At 38.6% G+C, this 19,042-nt stretch overlaps 1 protein-coding gene across 3 annotated transcripts in view; it reads left to right on the top strand.

The window, feature by feature from the left end:
* The window catches only part of NME7 (NME/NM23 family member 7), an 88,635-nt gene that overhangs the window by 45,536 nt on the left and 24,057 nt on the right, over positions 1–19,042 (top strand). For all 3 annotated transcript variants that reach the window (XM_071759056.1, XM_071759068.1, XM_071759063.1), the window contains exons 8-10: positions 846–910; positions 1,768–1,836; positions 6,447–6,548. In XM_071759056.1, coding sequence (XP_071615157.1) covers positions 846–910; positions 1,768–1,836; positions 6,447–6,548 — 236 coding nt within the window. The remainder of the gene's footprint in view (positions 1–845; positions 911–1,767; positions 1,837–6,446; positions 6,549–19,042) is intronic.

The following is a 19,042-nucleotide window of genomic DNA, read 5'->3' as shown; positions in this document are numbered from 1 at the left end:
ACTCTCTTTCAGTGTCACAAAATTTGTAGTCTGTCACAAACTGTACTAGAGGACAAGCATTTACATCCTATAAAGGTGGTAATTCTATGAAGTTCACTCACATGGATTATTGTGCTTTGCTGACATAATCTTCAAAATGGCCTGATCTTGTAAGTGCTGGAAAATCTAAAATACACATTCAGTGGCAAATCAGTGGTTCTTGTTCTTCAAAGTTTAGTGTTTTGTTTTACAACATTATTCACTCATTGAAGATGCGTTCTAGAGAGAATAAAGCAATCTGCATGATCAGCAATAAAATATTTCTGAGTTATAACCTTAGAAATAGTAGGTTATTTTCACTAATGTGTTTTTCCCACAGAAGACATGAACTTTAGTCTTGGTTTGTTGGCAATATTTATGATCATCTTGCTTTGGTCTTAGCTTAACGTAGGACTCCCACTCTGGTGAACACTGTATAAAACAAGCAAAATAGGCAGCCTGTGCCCTGAATTATTGTTTAAGCATAAGTATTGCCAATGGAACTTCATTAAAAATATAAATCTTGATCTTGCAGCAACTGTGTGTTTTGCATGTGGTTTGAAAAAAGGCTTCACTAATTACCTTTTTTTTTTTTGGTAGAGATTCTTTTCAATTGCGTGGAATTTAATGGTTTGCAACCAACAACACGTCAGTTTAGATAGAACATGGAATATATGAACTCAGCTTTGCTCTCTTCTTCCTCTCATAGCATTACACAAACCCTGTGGGGTGTTTTGCTTGAAAATAAGTGGTATATTGGCATAAATACCTTCCAGTTGTAAATTCTTCTTTTTAAAGTTGAGTATTGTCTTTTGTATCCTTCTTAGGGCTAGCTGGGAAAATTATAAAAGCCATCACCAATGAAGGATTTCAGATCTCAGCTTTACAGATGGTAAGTTTCCTTTTGTATATGTTTTTCTGATAAACAGAAGTTGGAGAAGTGCTGTATGTGCTTCACAGCAATGCCACAGGTGCCTTCCTGCAATATAAAACCTAGTGCAGGCTGTGTAGCAATGTTTTGGAATCACCATTGACCTTGTGATATTTGTGTTTTATTATTTGATTGATCAGCTGATCTGTTTCTTCATTGCTGGGTGACCTTGAGCCAAGAAACTTTACCTCTTTGTAGCTCAAGTTTCCTTATAGTTAGAAGTAGGGTATTGGTATCTGCCTCTTCTGGGGCATTTTATCTTTACAAATGTACCAACTAAGATCAGAGAAATTATTGCTACTGTCCTTCCTTTTTTTAAAAAAAATATACATATTCCGCATGAATTTAGGGAACGGTTCTTAAGGATGTGGAAAGGATTTTGACACCCTGATCACTCAGAGCTGTTAAAGGAAGTTGGCACAGAGATTGTTCCTAAAAGTAGTTGTTTAAGTCCTGCCCTTTGATTTTTGGGACAGACTCAAGATTTGAAATCCCCCTATGACTCACATCCCCACCACAAATGAAGAATTGCCTCTTTCCTTTACTATGCAACAAGCAGATCTTATTCATGTCTTAGTGTCATCTGCCAACACTATGTTCTCTATGTTCTCTACTTATATCTAAGGTGGAAGAGGATCCTGTGTGCCATTTTGCACGTGGTGTCATTGGCTGTGTTGTTGAGCAGCTTCACTTTACAGCTGTAAAGCCATTCTGTTAACTGTTAAAAGTATTCTGAATGTTTGCTGGTTAAGAAGGAGTGTCTGTCTTTTTTGTTGTTTCTCTTGAAGGCACACTGACTAACATTTTTGTTTTCTCAGTTCAACATGGAGCGTGCAAACGTGGAAGAATTTTATGAGATTTATAAAGGTGTTGTTGCAGAATACATGGTAAGTGTGAGTTTGAGAAGAACCACAGAATAGTCGGAGTTGGAAGGGGCCTCTAGAGACCATCTAGTCCAACTCTTCCACTAAAGTATCACCTCAGGCACACCAGACAGGACTGCATCCAGGCAGGTTTTGAGTATCTCCAGAGAAGGGGACTCCACAATCCCCCTGGGCAGTCTGTTTCAGTGCTTTATCACCCTCATAGTAAAGAAGTTTTTTTCTCATGTTTGGATGAAACTTCCTATGTTCCAGCTTGAGCCCACTGCCCCTCATCCTGTCACTGGGAACTGCTGAGAACAGTCTGGCTTCAGAATCTGTTTTAAAATAAAATATGGTTAAACAAGGAAGTGGTCACATCTTTCCTCTCTTGGGATTTGATAGGATTTGTTTTAGGAACCTTTTACTGACCAGTTCTAGCTTGTTCTTAAATAGATTAACTCATCTTGAGAATTACGCTACCTATGAAACTTTTTTGAGGAAGTTGTACAGCCAAGTATTTTGTAAAATGCAGCAGAATGGAAAAAAACCAAACACTCGAATTATTTTATTGTGATAGAGCTATGAGAATGTATCACATCTGTATCTTTGCTTGATTTGATATGGCAGTAGTGGCTTGGTCTAGAATATATATTTATGTTTGTTTACAATGGGGATGCTGTATTTGAATGAGTTCCTGATGACATTTTGAGCTATTCTTGTTTATTGATCTGACTGTAGTGGATCTTCAAAAATTTAAGAAGTTTAAGATATGCTGTAATCCCAGTGGGTGTCTAAGACTCTATATTATTATAATAACTAAAACATCCTGACCAGAGGTAGAACAATGGTAATAAAAGAAGAGCTTGCATTTCTGTATCACCTTCTGCCAGAGAACTTTACTTCATTTTACAAATAGTCATGAGTTTAGCATCAGTGCCATGCTATGCACTTTGCAAATTATCCTTAAATTTTAAATTATTAAAAGTTTTCTGTGCAGTTACTAGTATTACTCTAGATTGCTACTAATTCTACTCTGGTAATGACATTTTTATTTTCTTTTTTTCCCCTCTTTATAACTGTTTAGACTCACAGAGTCTGCAGATTTGTCTCTTAGTAGGTTAGGAGTACTGTTAGATCACTCTCAGACTGGGGAACACTCTTAAAGTCCTCTCTGATAACACCATTTTTTACAAGAACCAAAGGAAAATTGCACAGGGAGATTTGTAAATATGTGGCAGAATTAAAATATTATGCTATCTGACCAGTATTTCAGGGCCCAAAGAATCTTGGAGTACTGCAGAAGTCTCTACTTAGAACCAAACTGGAAATTCTCTACCATCTTCTGCAGCTCTTTTGTACAATTTCTGACCCCCTTAAGTTACTAATTTTAGTTATATGATTTAATTGGAGAGTTACTCAGAAAGGAAGGTGACATTTACACAGTGTAAGTCAATAAAGAAGAGTCATTTTAGTTGGGATTTGAAAAGTGAGAATCTAGGGCTGTGTCCTGCAAGCCATATGTGCTGGTGCACTCAATTGAAATTACATGAAATTAAAAAAAAATTAATTAGTATCTCCATGCACGCAGGATATCTGTGAAACAGGAAAATGTGGGAAAGCTAATGATGTTGGTAAAAGAACACAGATAAAGCAAATATGGGAACAGCAATAGAAATTGTCAGCACTTCCAAATAGGAAGAAGTATGTTGTGAAATAGGATATAGAAGAAAGAATATGACCTCCTATATCTGTGACTCAGAACCATCTGTTTTGGTCTGAATTTTATTTGTCATTCAAAAATAACTCATCAGAAGAAATACTTGGCATCCAGAAATTATTTTTAAAAACTGTACTCTTGTTTCTTCTGATTACCCTGTGTCAGTCAAGTAAAGGTTTGATATTGCATATAAAGCACTTCTTTGTGAAAAGAGAAAGCTGAAAAATTGCCAAAATTTTAGCTTTGTTGGTATCTCCTTCATGGGATTTTGCAATTGTTGATTAGGTTTTTTTGCTGTTTTGCTTTGTGTTTCGTGCTGTAACTGGAAAAAGAAAATGGGGGAAAAGGAGGAAGATTATTTTGCATTAGTCCAGAATCTACTTTGTTAATTAAAAATTCTTGAGCTTAATCAAATTCCAGGAATGTTTTTTGCTGACCACAGCCATGTAATGTAATGAATAAACTATTTGCTAAAGAAAATGTGATACAGTTGTAACTGGGAGTCTCACCAGACAGTGTCTGTTATTTAAATACAACTCTGAAATTGCTGGGGCTCTGTGAGGGAGATCAAGCTTGTCTCACACAGTACCACCTTTCTCTCTGCAGTGATTGATGGCAGCTGGTCTTAACTCCTCAGCTTTGTGTTGTAATGAAGGAATTGGGAGTAAATTTGCTCATATTTTTTGCTGTTGCTGGTGGGATGTCAGTGCTGATAGAGAGTAATAGAAAAGGGGGGAGCAAAAAAACCCAGTTTGCAGGGAGGACTTCAGTTGATTCCTATTAACAGTTATTTAGATAACAGAATTCCATGAAATTGTACAGAGTAGTGACAATTTACTGTCTCTTCATAGGGTAAAATGTATTGCCCTTTGACCTGTTCTTAGCAGAGTATCTGTTGGTGATACGAAAATTCGGGGGATTAAAATATTTGTTCATGTTGTAGAGCATGTAAAGCTCTTGTTCTTTGCCATGGCTCATTCTTGACCTGCCAATGGCTGGTGGGTGTGATTGCTTGTCCTTCCCTGTCCTACCTTATTTCCTGTGAATGTTTCTCCTTTCCCCTTTTCTCATTAGTTTTGTTTTTTTTAGTTGTCCTGATTTATTTAAAATGTCTGACCAAATTTCTAGACAAGTATGCAGATACAAGAGTGAGTTTTAAGGAAGTCAGACTAGAACATCATAATAGGTAGGTTCTGTCTGCTTGTGAAACCTAGACCTCTAATTAATGAACTCCAGATTTGCACTAATGACCACAGTTAATTTAAGCTTTTGAAAACTAAGATGCATCTTGATCACCCACTCAGAACTCACCATGTCTCTTTACTCTCCAGGATGCTCCAGGAAAAGAGATGATTTCAGTGTAACTGAGATCCTCGTAACAGTACAACACAAGAACATTGCCAGATCAAGGACCCTTTCTCTAGCAGTCTATGTCACAGGCCCCCCTCATTTCTGGTTTTTTTTTTTGGCTTGTGTGTTTAATTTTCTGTAGTAATATTGGAGGAAAAAACAGAACCAAAAGCCCAAGAGATATTTTAATGATTCAAAGCCAGCAAACAGGTGTATTATTTGAAAAAAATACAGGCTTTGTACTGTGGTCCCTAGTAGGGAGCACTGCAAAGTACATTGTTCAGCCAGTTCCAGAGACAGCATAGTGTGATTTTAATTTTTTGTTTTGTTTTGTTTATACCCAGCAAAGTGTGCTTCCTTGATTCAGCCTAATTTGACAAGTTATGGGATATTTCTGTGAAATCCAAGTCCAGATCATTAAAGATAAACCCAAAAAAGAATCTTTTGGATACTATTGCATGCTATTCTTTTGAAGCTGGATATCCAATTTAATAAAATCATAAAATGGTTTGGGTTGGAAGGGATCTTAAAGATCATCAAGATCCATACCTTGTGCATGGGCAGGGACACATTCCATTAGATCAGGTTGCACAAGGCCTCATCCAGCCTGGACTTAAACACTTCCAGGGAGTGGGAATCAGCAACCTCCCTAGGCAACCTATTCCAGTATCTTGCCACTGTCATGGAGAAGCATTTTTTTCTAATATCTAACCTAAATCTACCCTCTTTCAGTTTAAAACCACTACCGCATGTCTTATCACTACTCTCTCTGGTGAAAAGCCCCTGCCCAGCTTTCCTGTAGCCCCTTCAGGCACTGGAAAGCTGCTATAAGGTCTCCCCAGAGCCTTCTCTTCTCCAGGTTCCACAGCCCCAACTCTCTCACCCTGTCTTCTTAGCAGAAGTGCTCCAGTCCTTTGATCATCTTTGTGGCCCTTCTCTGGGCCCTCTCCAACAGGTCTGTGTCTTTCCTGTGCTGGGAGCTCCAGAGCAGTGTTCCAGATGCAGCCCAGGATGCTGTTGGCCTTCTGGGCTGTGAGAGCACACTGGCAGCTCTAGTTGAGCTTCTCATCTACTACCACCCCCAAGTCTTTTTCCTCAGGGTTTCTCTCTCTCCATACTGCCCCCAGCCTGTGTTTGTGCTGGGGTTGCTCCTACCCAGGTGCAGGACCTTGCACTTGGTCATATTGAACTTCATTAGGTTGGCATGGGCCCACCTCTCCAACCTGTCCAGGTGCTTCTGGATGGTCTACCCTCCCTCAAAGGTGTCAACACACCACACAGCTTGGTATCATGAGCAAACTTGATGAGGATACACTCTATCCTACTGTCCATGTCTCCAACAATTTACCTCAGTCTCCACCTTCTAAATCAAGTGGCAAACTGGAAGAGGTTTCTTTTGTTGTGATGTTTGTGCCATGTCTTTGTTCCATATCTTTGCTTTCCTGAATGCACAAATATTTCTTAATTGTTCCTGTCCTGCAAATTTGTGTCTGGTTTTAGGGCGGAATACAACCCTTGCTAATTTTCAAAGAAGATCAGGTTTGTTTCTGTCTTTTTTCTCTTTCAGGATATGGTTACAGAGTTGTGTTCAGGCCCTTGCATAGCGATGGAGATTATACAGCCTGAGCCTCCAAAAGTGTTCAGAGACTTCTGTGGTCCTTCTGACCCTGTAAGTACTTGCTTGAGTGACAAGGAATGCTGAAAAAGTTTATGTGCTGCCTATGAGAATTAAAATACAAAAAGTGGTGTGGCTGCCACATACCTGCTGTGTTGCTTGGAAACATGTAAGCCTTACCTTATTATAGAAGTCAAATGCTAGTCTTAGTGGGCCAGTTTACAAATGCTCCAGCAACTCCTCTGATCTTAGTTAAACCAGATTATAAAATACTGTGGTAATATTTGTGTGAAGTGAAAGGGAGAGCTATCTAGGCAAAAATCTCTGTTAAAGATTCATAAATATTATAACACAAGATTCAAGAGCCCTGGAAAAATAGTGCTTGTGCGTGCCAGTGCAAATCAAACGTTAGTCCACTGTAGTATTGCATTTTCCTTGGATGAAGTAAAGGAAGTAAATGAAGTAAAAGGATAATTTTTTAGAAGGAAAGCAACAAAAAAGGGTGTAACAGTTCTTGTAGCTGTTTGCAATGGTAATGCTTCTAGCCTTTATTTTTCATTTCTTGAGGTGACTAAATGGATATGCGTGATACTGTGTGCAATTTAGAGAGAAGCGTGAGTGCTGTCTCAAAAATTTTGCAGTTTTTTATTAAACAATGAAGACTGCTGTACCATACTAGAGCCATGAAGCAAAATACCGAGATGGAAGCAATGGGGTCAAGGTTTCCACATTTTTTTTTCAAGATTTGATTTTTTTATTTTACCAGCTTCTGTGGGAAAAAAATCACACAGATTAATTTTTGTAGGGGAGAACAAGTTACTCGGGATATATTTTTCTTCAGACCTGGAGTTTCCATTACAGAAAACATAAGTTAAAGACAATATCCAAACTTTTTTTTCTGGTTCTGTGGTAACATTCAAATGTTTATCTACTGGGTTAGCATCTTATGAGCAGAGCATAGCCAGTTTATCTGACTTTTAACTGCAGGATGATATATCAGTAGTAATGTACACAGTATGGGGTTTCACTTTTGTTTCAAATTCCACGTTTAAAGATTCTGTTCTTTGAAACCTTCAAAGATGGAGTTGTTTTATTTAAATCTATTATATCCTTTTCACATTTCTATTTAATGCCTGATACATTAAAATCAAAATATGCTTGCAAACATCTGGGCTGCTTTAAGTTAAGAGACAAGTGTACCTATAAAAGGGGAATTTCTCTGTTTTTCCCTTGCTGTGCCACTTTAAAAGTTCTGTTATAGCCATACAACACGTGTGTGTCTGAAGGAACTGCTGATGAAATGAGGAACTGAGGCATGGTTAAACTGATGGCTTCTCTGGGCAGCACAAGAAAACAGCAAGGGAGGGAACTAAATTCCTGTTTCATATCTCTTGCTAGCAGCCTATCTGTACTGTTTGTGTTTCCTTTTTAATGGTTAAACTTGTGACTTGTGAAGTGAAAATGAGTACTTCACTGCTTCTAGTGGAAGCAGGCAGTAAGTTTTGGACACTGACTTCATAGCAATTAAACTAATCGTCTGTTTGGAAGACAGGTGGCAGTGTTATATGTCTGTCTACTGTTTTCTGTAAGAATTGTAAATCAATTGATTCATCAGGCATGTAAGACATATGTGCAGCAACTACAGCTGCTCTCAGGAATGATCTTTGCCTGAAATTTATCTGTCTCTTCAGACAGTGTTTGTAGCTTGTCCTTGAAGAAGGAACCAGCATCTCAGTGGTCTTTTCTCATTCCGAATCCACATTGTCAGAGATGCTCACAACTGAACTTTTTGGATACAATACCTATTTTAAATAGGGGTAGCAGAAACCATAGCAGCAGTTTCACTATCTAACAAGGTTAGATACAAGAATATTCCATGAAATTAAATTCTAGTGGTTAAAGTAAATCTGAGTGTCATGCAAATAGTGTGTTATTGAGAGATCAAAAGGTTTCTCCTTAACTTACTTGTTTGTTTGTCCATATATGCTAGATCCTGATGTGTGTACAGCCTGTTTATGAATACAGGTGAAGAGTAAATATAGTACAAATGTACCTAATTGGGTCACATTGGCTCTTGTTAAATAGTATTCTATTTGGCAAGTAGTGCTAAGGAACAGCTAGGTGCTCAAGTGAGTAAAGGTGTTGGAATTTGACTTATATAATGAATCTATCCCAATCAAGCGTGCTGTTAATTATATCTTAGATACATAGCAAATGTAATAATTACTTTGTGGCAAGTCAGGTGTCTAAACTGAGAGTGAATGTTAAAGCCCTTCCAGTCTGTTCTTGCTTTTGCAAGGAGGCAGTTGGGGGGCACATATTAATAAAAGACATCTGAAAAGAGGTGATAGAGATTTTCCCAAATCAAAGCAAGATGTCATTTGGAAATAGGTGTGGTGTTGTCCAAGCCCCTTGATGTTTAGGAATGAAGAGTTACAGTTGTTTCTTTTTAAGGATTATACTTAAATAAGCTAGCAATTTATAGCAGGTCTACAATGCTCAAAATTAAATGGGATTTCATGATGTTTTCTGTAGCTGGGTAGTATTTTGTTAGCACTGCTGATCAGTAAAACTCTCTGCCAAAAATATCCTTCATTATAAACCAGCTTATAAATACTTTATTAAAACCTCTCATGTGGTAGTAGGGAAGAGTACTAAAAAATCCCCTCTTTTTGTTATAGTAAATGAACAGCTAGCAGCAGAATTAAGATACTTGCATATAAGGAGCTGTGCTGGACATGCTCACTCACACAGAATTACTGTGACCTGATTGAAGGACTCAGTATCAGAGGTTGCAGGCCTGTGGAAAATTTGTCTCTGGTAGACAGTATTTTCCACTAGAAGATGCTTTTCTGCAGATCTCGCTACTGCTTGCATGCTTTTTGTATACTGTCATTTTTCTAGTCAGTGGCCAGCAAAGTCATTGCACTCTTGATGAACACTCAGCATCTTTAATTATTCTAGGTGTAAGCTCCTGGACTGCAGCTGGGTTTTTCTGTGTGTCAGTGATGGTCTCTCTGTAATCTTTCAGATCAGCAGTGTTCTGTTTTTTTCTTCCATTTGCAGCCTCTGGCTTAGCATTTCCTCACAGCCATGTAGGTCCTAGACTACTCATGTGAGTTGGTACCACTATGTGCCTCATTCTGTCTATCCTGAAATGCCTCTGTGACTAACTTGTAGAGCTTAGAAATGGAGAGCTCTCTCCACATCTGCTACAGTAAATGGGTATTTATGTTTTACTTACTGTTGTAGCAACCCTACAAAAGGCCAGCAAGGCCATTCTGATGCCCATCTTGAAAATAGTGTTTCTTTACAATATTATAATAAGGACTATTTAAAAGTGATCTGTGGATTACACACAAGATGAACTTTTCAAGTAGGGATGCAGCCACATCCTCTGCTATGCACCCTAAGCTGGGAAGTTTGAGATACTAAGATCCTATGAGCAGCTGAGCACTTTCAATTGTATATTTAAATTTCAAATAGGAATGGGATTTCTGAAATTGTTTTGAATTTACTGATTTTACATGACATGTCTGAATAGTTTACACCCTTTCTTTAAAAATATACTATCTTCTTATGCGTGTTGTTAAATTATGGGGTTTTTATACTGAGTGCTATTTCACTCTATTTCTACTGGTGCAGTTCTGACATAAAAAGAAAAAAAAACATACTTATGGCAAAGATGTAACTGCTCTAGAATGCTAAGAGGAGCTAAAAAGTTAATTAAATCAGATTAATACAAAACACAAACCTTTTGAATTTTTAATATGTGCTATCACTTAGAAATAACGAGTTGCTAACTGCAACCAAGGTTCAACAGAAAAGAACCTATTTTCCTTCTTCATTGTAAAGAAAAGAAATAAAAATGCTTGGAGGGACAGAGGTAAATGCAACACAGTGTGCACTGTAAAGAAAGCAGCTTGGTTTAAGTGTGGCAGGAAGAAGAAACCAAACCAATTGTTCTTCATTGACTTGACATTGTTCCATGTAGAACAAAAGCTTCAGTTTTCACACATTTATTTTTTACCTTTCTCCTGAGCTTGCTTCATACATGAATGAAAAGATTGGTTATAACCTGATTTCAGGAATCTACATCAGCTACATGTCCCTGGCTAAGTCCTGATACTTTCAGTATTTTAAGAGCTTTTAGTTAGGATTGTCAATATGCAAAAGGTGACTCAGGTACCTTCTGCTATGAGATATTATTGAAGTGATAGAATGTGCTGCAATATTTCTTCATCCAGTGGGTTTTCTTATACTTAGGTCCTAACCTACATTTGTTTTACATTGGGGATTTGTATCTTTAAGGGTAACAGTGTGCTAACAGTCTTTTGCACTTCTACATCAACTCCAAAGAGCTAAAAGGGAGATTAGATGGTTTTAAATGAAGCGGTGAACTGAAAGAGCTGGAGTCTGCTTTAGCTTCATTCCTGACCTCAATGTGTGACCTCGAACAAAAAGCTCAATAGGTTTCTGCCTCAATTATCAGATCAGTTAAACAGGGGTAATGGTGGGAACCAGAGAGCACCATTGCTATAAGATTTTTGTTTGTGTAGACTTCCTGTGAATCACTGAAAAATATCTACCTGTGAGACCAAAAAATGTTCCTCTTCATTCCTGGAACTACATTAGCAGCACAACATTTTTATATTACATCACATTATAAATAGTTCAGTGGAAGATATAAAGACTATTTTTGAGCTCCCAAGTATTCATTTTTTGGTAATACCTCCATAGCTGTTTCAGTGTGGATTCTCCCTGCTGTCTATTGAGCCTTGGACAGAGAATTGACAGTGAAGTACATAATGTGTTTCAACAGAAGTAAGATTTATTAGTCAAATTATTTGATGAAGATTTTCATGTAATTGATTATCTGCTCAGATAGCCTGAGACATGTAATAATAATAAAAATTCCCACTCAGCTCTAGACTGTAATCAGCTAGAGTAGTGAACAGATCGATCAGTATCAGTTAGGGTATCTGGCTGTCTAAGCCTGCAATGGGATAGACATGATTGAATTGCTTAGATGTTATTTAGGGTCAGTCATCTGACTCTGCCCTTTCAGTTACTAATTTCCACATCAAACTCTGCAGGTCTAATGAAATTGTGTTCTAGACAGTGCTAAGTCCTCTTAGTTGGGAGACACAGTGATTTTTGACTTAGCAGGTATCTGTGGAGGGAATTCTTCCCTCCAGAGCAGCCCCCTTTTGCTGAGCTGACACTGCTGGCTCATAAAGCCCAAAGTCTCGGTGTGTTCAGGACTTGTACTTTGTTCTGTGTCCCTCCTCTGTGCACAGACAGGAGGCTTATTAAGACTGATTCTAGAAAGAAAGTGTTAAGACAGCTGTGCACTGATTACCCACAGCTGTAATGTGATTGTCACCATGAGCTTTTTTTATTGTAACCATAACCTGTGTGTATGCTGCTAGTATGTTGGGGAATATTTGAAAATTACCTCCAGAAGTGTGAGAGCTTGCTGTCAGAGAAAATCCTGTGTCTTAATGGATGCCACACCTGTGACTAAGTTGCTTTCCCTGGTTTAAAATGGATGAGTCTGCAGTAGCTGCACCAGAAATAAGACTGATATGTAAATGCTGTATTTGTTCTTCCTGTCAAAGCTGTGCTTAGCCCTGGGAGCAACTGAGACTCAAGGCATGAATAGTAAGTTCTTCTGTTGTTCCTCTAGTTTCTGAATGGGTATTGCAGAGGTCTGCCAGCTCCTGGCACCCTCCCTCTTCTGCCCCTTTCCCGTTGATCAGGTGCTTTGTAGTGGTGTGTGTGCATGATCTGGTTACAGGGGAGCTGCTTAGATCTCTGTTTCCTGCACACTGTCTTCCCCAAGCCACCCTTTGCTAACAACAGGAAGTCCTGTTGAGTCTCTCTGACTCAAAGTCTTCTCTTTGTTGGAAGATTAGAACAAAAATCACTAGTAGTGGTAGAGAAGCCCTTTGCTTGCAAGTGGCTTGCTTTAAATGTGGCTTGTTATTGCCTGGAGGTTGCTGTCATATGATGGCAGCTCAGTGTCATGTGGAACTGGAGTTTGTAGGCTCACTTTGATTCTTGATGGGTAGGTGTGTATGTGTTGAAAATTGCTGTTCTTAGTGGTGACTGGCAGTCTCCATCTGACATACTGACAGAGCCCTCAAGATGGAACTCTGCTTTAAATCCAGTGTGATTGAACCACGTTTGCTAGATTACAGGGTTTTTTTCAAACTTTTATCTGTCACTCCTTGTCTTAGGCTCCAGAGCTACCAGACATGAACATGTCAGCAGTGCTACATTTTCTGCCTAAATAAATCCTGGTTGGGAGGTAATTGGACTTAGATTCAGTCATCACAAATTACAGTCATTTGACAAAGTAGATAATAAAAGATACTGCATTGTCTGATACCAAGCCCACATGATTCTGGAGGAGTCTGTTGCTTTTATCCTCCAGAGAGAAGGTTCTGGGGACCCCTGGCAAAGGGCTGAATTTGGTGTACGTTTGCATCTTGTTTCCAGTTGCTCCAATACCTTTTTTTCCCTGCACTTGCTTAACAAATACTTACTTTTTAAGAAAACCCATTTTTTTTGCTAAGTACTTTGTACCATCCAGCTCTGCAGACACATGAAGATGTTTAGTCTAATTTGCAATCACAAAGACTAATTGTATCTATAGGTGGGTGTGAAAGAAGCCTGAAAGATGTCTTAGGGATCATAAAGGCTCCTATTGCAACCAGACTGAGTGTATCCCAAAGTAGTGGGTTGGTGTTACTAAAAAAATGGAATTTTAAGTGTCTGTGATGAACATAGTATTCTTATAACTACTGTGAGTTACATAAATCTGTCTATTCATCCTTGAGGTGTTTTTTTGTTATGTTTTTTCTTTTCAGATTGCGCATAGTTTGGTTATAACTGTCCATCTGCATGTCTTGTTTTGCAAAATGAGTGCTTCCATATCCTGTTTGTATTGCATCCTCCTCTTTCATACTTCAAGCTTTGAGTATGTTGCCATGTTTTAGAGAGCAGTTTTACAGATTTAGTATCACTTATAGATGCATCATATTTTATTTAAAAGATGACCACACAAAGTTTTAAAATGCTTGCTTGCCTAGGTTCTTTTAGCATTTGCTGCGTCAGTTTTCAAATAATGCTAGCTAATACATTTCAAAATACAATCTCTGTTGTATGTCTTCTTACATATCTTAGGTGGATTAAGGAGGAAACTTCTGTTTCTTGTGATTTCTCATGGTTTCTAACACACCAGCTGATCATGTGATGCCAGCCTAGGCTAGATAAACACACCATGTAATAGTGCATGGGTAGGCTGATCAAGGGTAATCTGCAGAGTTCTTTCTAGGGCTTGTTTCTTCTAGGTTTTAACACTTGTCAGAAATCCAAGTATTCTCCCTTCTTATGAAAACACAGTTTTGTCAATAAGACACAGAGCTGGTCATCCAAATTCCTAAGTTGTATTCTCCTCCTGCTGTCACAGGAGGCCTGCCTTCTGGGTGATTACTTTTCTTTTTATTCTGTGTTTTGTTTTGTGTTTCCCCCTCACTTTCTCCTGTGGATTATTTTATTATGGTTCTGCTGTAGCTGCTGAGGCTTCTGAGAATATATTCAGTAATATATTCCATCCATAAAGGCACAAGGTAAGAGTCTTTTCAAGAACATGATGCTTCTGGGTTAAAATCAGTCTATGTGGTTGTTTTCTTTGCTTCCCTTGTGTTCTGTTTGGTTACAGCAGATGGTAAATCACTCTTTTACATTGAATGTGATGGTTTTGAATGTATAAAAGTTGATCACTGAAAAGAACCATTCAAACAAACCCCAAATTCTGTATAGCCTCAGTCCTTGCAGAAAGGGAGCAGTGTTTTCAGAAGACATGGGAAGTGCTGAGGTCACTGTCTGGGATCGAAAATTACACTGTTACTATGCTAAACAATCTTTTCTCCTCCAATTTCATAGCACCCTGGTCACAGTGATCTTGTATGTTTTCAAAATCTTTGATTTTAATAGATTAAAAGCATTTGCTTACTCTCCTGATTCAGGCTTTTGTTGACTATAGATAGCCTTGTCCTTCACTTGAGTTGTTGATGACTTGTGGTTGGAACATAGTAGTTTTGTAGTGTTGTTACGTACACTTCAAATTATGAAGTAATAGAAATGATATCTCCAATAAAAGAACTATTAGGGAAATAATAAGCAAAGTTAAAGTCAACCTATCTCTGAACTACCAGTCTGAGTAGTTCAGACTCTACCAAAGTAGGGTAGAACAGGCTGCAAGGGCTTTTTCTAGCACACTTGTAGAAGAGAGTTAGCAAGAGTCAGCACACAAAGGTGCTTGTTGAAAATATGCAGTAAAGGAAGTTCTAAACATATAGAAGTAGGCCATTAGAGCACACATTTTTCCGAAGTTTGCTGGGATCTTGAGTATCCTGAAGTTGACTGTAGCTGTCCTGAAAGGTCTTTGAGTCAGCTGCCTACGAGTAGTCAATTCTTACATGTGATTTTTAAATTTTCTTTTTAGATTCCTTGGCATAAACAGGCTGAAAAGGTTGATCAGATCTTTCAAACTCTTATCCCAGGGGGCTGTTTATTCAAGCTCTGCTTGGTTAATAAATTGGTAGCAGAGCTAATAATAACCAAACAGAACAGGAGCTGCAGATTACAGTGCATATTATGTATTCTTGATGATAAACTGGTATACAAAAGAGATTGATCTGAGAGATTGATCACTCCTGGAAGGAGATCTATCAGTTTTTCAAGTTTTTTAAGAGGGTTCTATTGGCTTTCTAAGTGGCACAGGTGGTATTCTTGTACTGTACATAGCAGAAGGGTTTATATGGATTCTATAGGTCCTTTCCAAGCCATTGTAGTAATGCAAGAAGTGCATGCTGTGGCCAGAGTGTATATGCAGTTATTTTGTGCTTGAGCTACAGTATTGACGACTTCAAAGTGGGTAAAAACAAGCACCATGCCCTAGACCTTCCTTTCTATAACAAAAGAAGTACACAGCCTGGTTTTGCATTTCTGATGATGATGGGCTTTATTATTTATTTTAAATCCCTCTCTCCAGTTGTTGACAGTCATGAGAATGGCTGCAGTAATGGTTTTCATTCAGTACCAGTGGCATTACTGTCTGTGAACACAACTAATTAAACAAGGGCATTTTAAACACTGGATATAAAATTAGTCATTCAGATGTTGAGAACCTGCTGAACAATTTGGGGTGCTGCTTGCTGGTCTGTTTGGTTTAGGCTGACATTATTAGTTCTACTGCAGGGCCACCTGAGCAGAATTTTAATCAGCTTCTTTCACTGCACCTGATGTGCACTTGGGACTTATCTTGGATACTTATAATAAGAAGCTTTCCCTGTCTCTGCATCCCTTGACTTCCTAGATAAAGGGACTAGAACAAGGTTGGGGTGGAAGATGTGTGAGCAGCAGTTCCTCATGTTCCCATGGCAGCTCTCAAATTCCCCTAGGTGACCTGATATGGCCTGAGTTTTGCAGACTGGTTTATCATCACAGTGCCACACAGGAATTAAAGCAGCATTAAATCAGGTAGAGAGAATAGCTGAGGAACTGGTCTGGGATTCAAAAAATATGAGCTAAGAGCTAGACATTGAGCTTCTGATCCTTGTGAATTGTGGTTGTGGGTTTTTTTTGTGGTGTTTTGTTTTGTTTTGCTTTGTTTTGTTTTGTGACCCTGAGAAATTACTGTCCCCCTGTCTTGCTTTAGCACTCCAAAAGATGGGGTCTGTTCTGCTTCTATTTTTTGTTCTTTCTGCCTCTTCATATAATTTTTCAGGGCTGGGAACTGTCTTTTAACGTGTATAGGAACACTGACTGGTACAGCTAGTCCTGAACACATCAAGAGCTTTTAAAAAACAGTTATGACACAAATGATGAGTGATTCCTTCTATCAGAACAGAACTGTTCACAACTGTGTGGGGAAGAGATGGCAACACTTCTGCCTTCAAGGAGGAGCTGAGGGCACAGGGTGGAAGGGAAAGCTCTCACCAGTGCTAAGCTCTGAATGAGAAGGATCTCTGTGGTATGCAGCAGACTTGTGAGTTTTGTCTTTCAGTCCATCTGCATGTTCTGTTGAAGTAGATGGTCCAAAGTTGTTTCATCTAGAAAAGTCTTAGGAGAATTTGGAAGCCGTTTTTTCTGCTTTGCACAGTGTAAAGCTCAGGTATCTGTACTGCTTTTGCAAATGTAGAATTACATCTCAAAAAATGTCAGAGGAAAAGATAAGTTTTTCTTCTTACCACAAAAAACTCGACCAAGATATCTACAGACTGAAAATAATTTCTTGAAGCTTCATAGTGACTTTCACTGGATATTTTGCTGACATGAGTTAATGAAAACCCAAAATATCTCATGCAGTCCATGATTTTTTAATCCCTGTTTTACAGGTGAATTAAATGCATGAAATTCTCAATGTCTTGAAGTTACTGGAAAAGCATCAGTAGAACCAACATTTCACTTTTAAAGCTCGAAGTAAAGCAACTGATAATCAAATTTACAGTTCCCCTTTATTTTCTGATGTCTTGTGGGGTTCAGTTGCTTTTTAGTTCTTAAGTGCTTCCTTTGTCCAACTTGTCCCATAATGTAAACATCCCTTATTGTACATAGGTATTTTATCTTTATTCCTATTTGCAACCAACTGACATTTGATATGTCAGTTATCCTCAAGACTTCATCATCCAATCTAGTTTATACTTAACTCAGAAGCATGGCTGTTTGCTCTTATCTGAATTCAGCCCATTGACAATGGTAGATAGGTACCCAAAGCAGTTATCATTAGAATTGTTTAGGCATCAATCAGAAGTGCCAAGACCAGTAAAAATGCTCTCTCAGGCTGGCAAATGTGCCACGTTTGCTGCCCACAGCACAGAGTCTGTGGAGAGCTGGTGCAGCACCTTTGGGCTGATAAGGAGGAGGAGTGGTAGGGGAAGTGTAGGAGTGAAGCAGAGAGACTCAGAGTGCCTCAGGGGATGGAGAGTGAGAAGGAGACAGTGTAACAACTTCTACAGACTTGTGAACTTCAGAAAAACTGCCAACAGTGGAGTATGAAAGATAATTTTAGGTCTGTTAGCAAAAATTACAAAAGATACTGGGCTTCAGACTGGTAGTTCAGAGATAGGTTGACTTTAAAATAAACAGAAAAGTAGATTGAATTTTTTTTTCTCACTCAGACCAGATAAAACAAAACAAACTGTGGTTTAATTACTTGCTGCTACTGTTGCAAAAGTATTTGCTTTTGGAAGGAGGTGAGGCTCAGATGCACTTTTTACAGCCTTGAATTTGAAAATTTGGTTGCTGTTGCATGGATCAGATAATTTGATTTGCTGAACAAACCTTTACAGCCATGCTATTTCAATTACACAATTATATGCACACAGACTTGTCTTGGTTAAAGACCTGAGAAACTTGTCAAGACAGCCAAGAAGTGATTGGAGGCATAAATATTTTACCATCAGTCAGTAGAAGACAACCTGAATGTTGAGGTCAAAGAAGTGCACAGTGCTCAGGGGGTAGATGATTAGGAAAAGTATTGTAATGACTTTCAATGCAACCTTTCCAGAGTCTTGAGAACACGTGTATCAGTTTGTTTTGTGATAAAGATTAAAAGATGAAGGGTGTTTAGTGTGTGTGTTTGGAGGGGGCTGTTTTGATTTGATTATATTTTTGCAATATGTGGGAAGTAGGAAAGACTTCCTGATAACACTTGGCTCCCTTGGAAGGCTGCACAGGGACCTTGATACTGATGCCATATTTGTATATGACGTTGCTGCAGCTCATATGGAACACAAAGGGAAAATGTGTCATTCTGTCAACAAGAGATGTTGTTCTCAATTGGTTTTTGAAATGTAAGCTGGGGGAAACCTGTTGCATTCTCTTTAACACTGACCTGGTTTTGTATTTGGAAACTTTCTGGAGTATCTTTCAACAAGTGGGTCCCAGGTTTCAGGGCAAAATATGCTCTTCACCAGTTACAGCACCATCTTATGGAGACTTTTCTATCTGTAATATAGACAGAAGGCTTAGCACTGCATTTAGGGATGATTAAATGGACCTCAGATTGATGCCAGCAGTAGAAAATTGTTGTGTTCTGCAGCAGCTGCTGTTGAGTGTATGGTGACTTATCACATGAAACTGGGGGACATAAACAAGGTCAGAGCTGAGGTAACTAGGGGGAGAGGCACACATACCAAAATTGGTTGGCTGGGGTGTGGAAGGAGTATGGGCTTCAAAGAAAGAAAAATGTGCAAAGGAAGCAGAAGCAGGCTAGCCCTTGTGGTTTTGGGCACAAGATCATTTGCCACCACTGATTTAATTTTAACTGTTAAGCCTTTGTCTTTGAATGGGAGCCTCTGTGAAGGATTTATCAGACTGACCAACTGATGTTGTTTCCATAGTAATGATACTGCTAAGGTGTTTCTTAGCTTGAATAAGCATTGCAGGAGCTGTTTGTCTAGTATTGTGTCCTGCATTACAGAGTCTGTGCCACTTGGGTAATTTTACCTATTGCTGATCACTTGTGTAGGAAT

The sequence above is a fragment of the Heliangelus exortis genome, chromosome 1 (assembly GCF_036169615.1).
Source record: "Heliangelus exortis chromosome 1, bHelExo1.hap1, whole genome shotgun sequence".
NCBI lineage: Eukaryota > Metazoa > Chordata > Aves > Apodiformes > Trochilidae > Heliangelus > Heliangelus exortis.
This window is presented reverse-complemented; position numbering and strand designations above follow the sequence as displayed.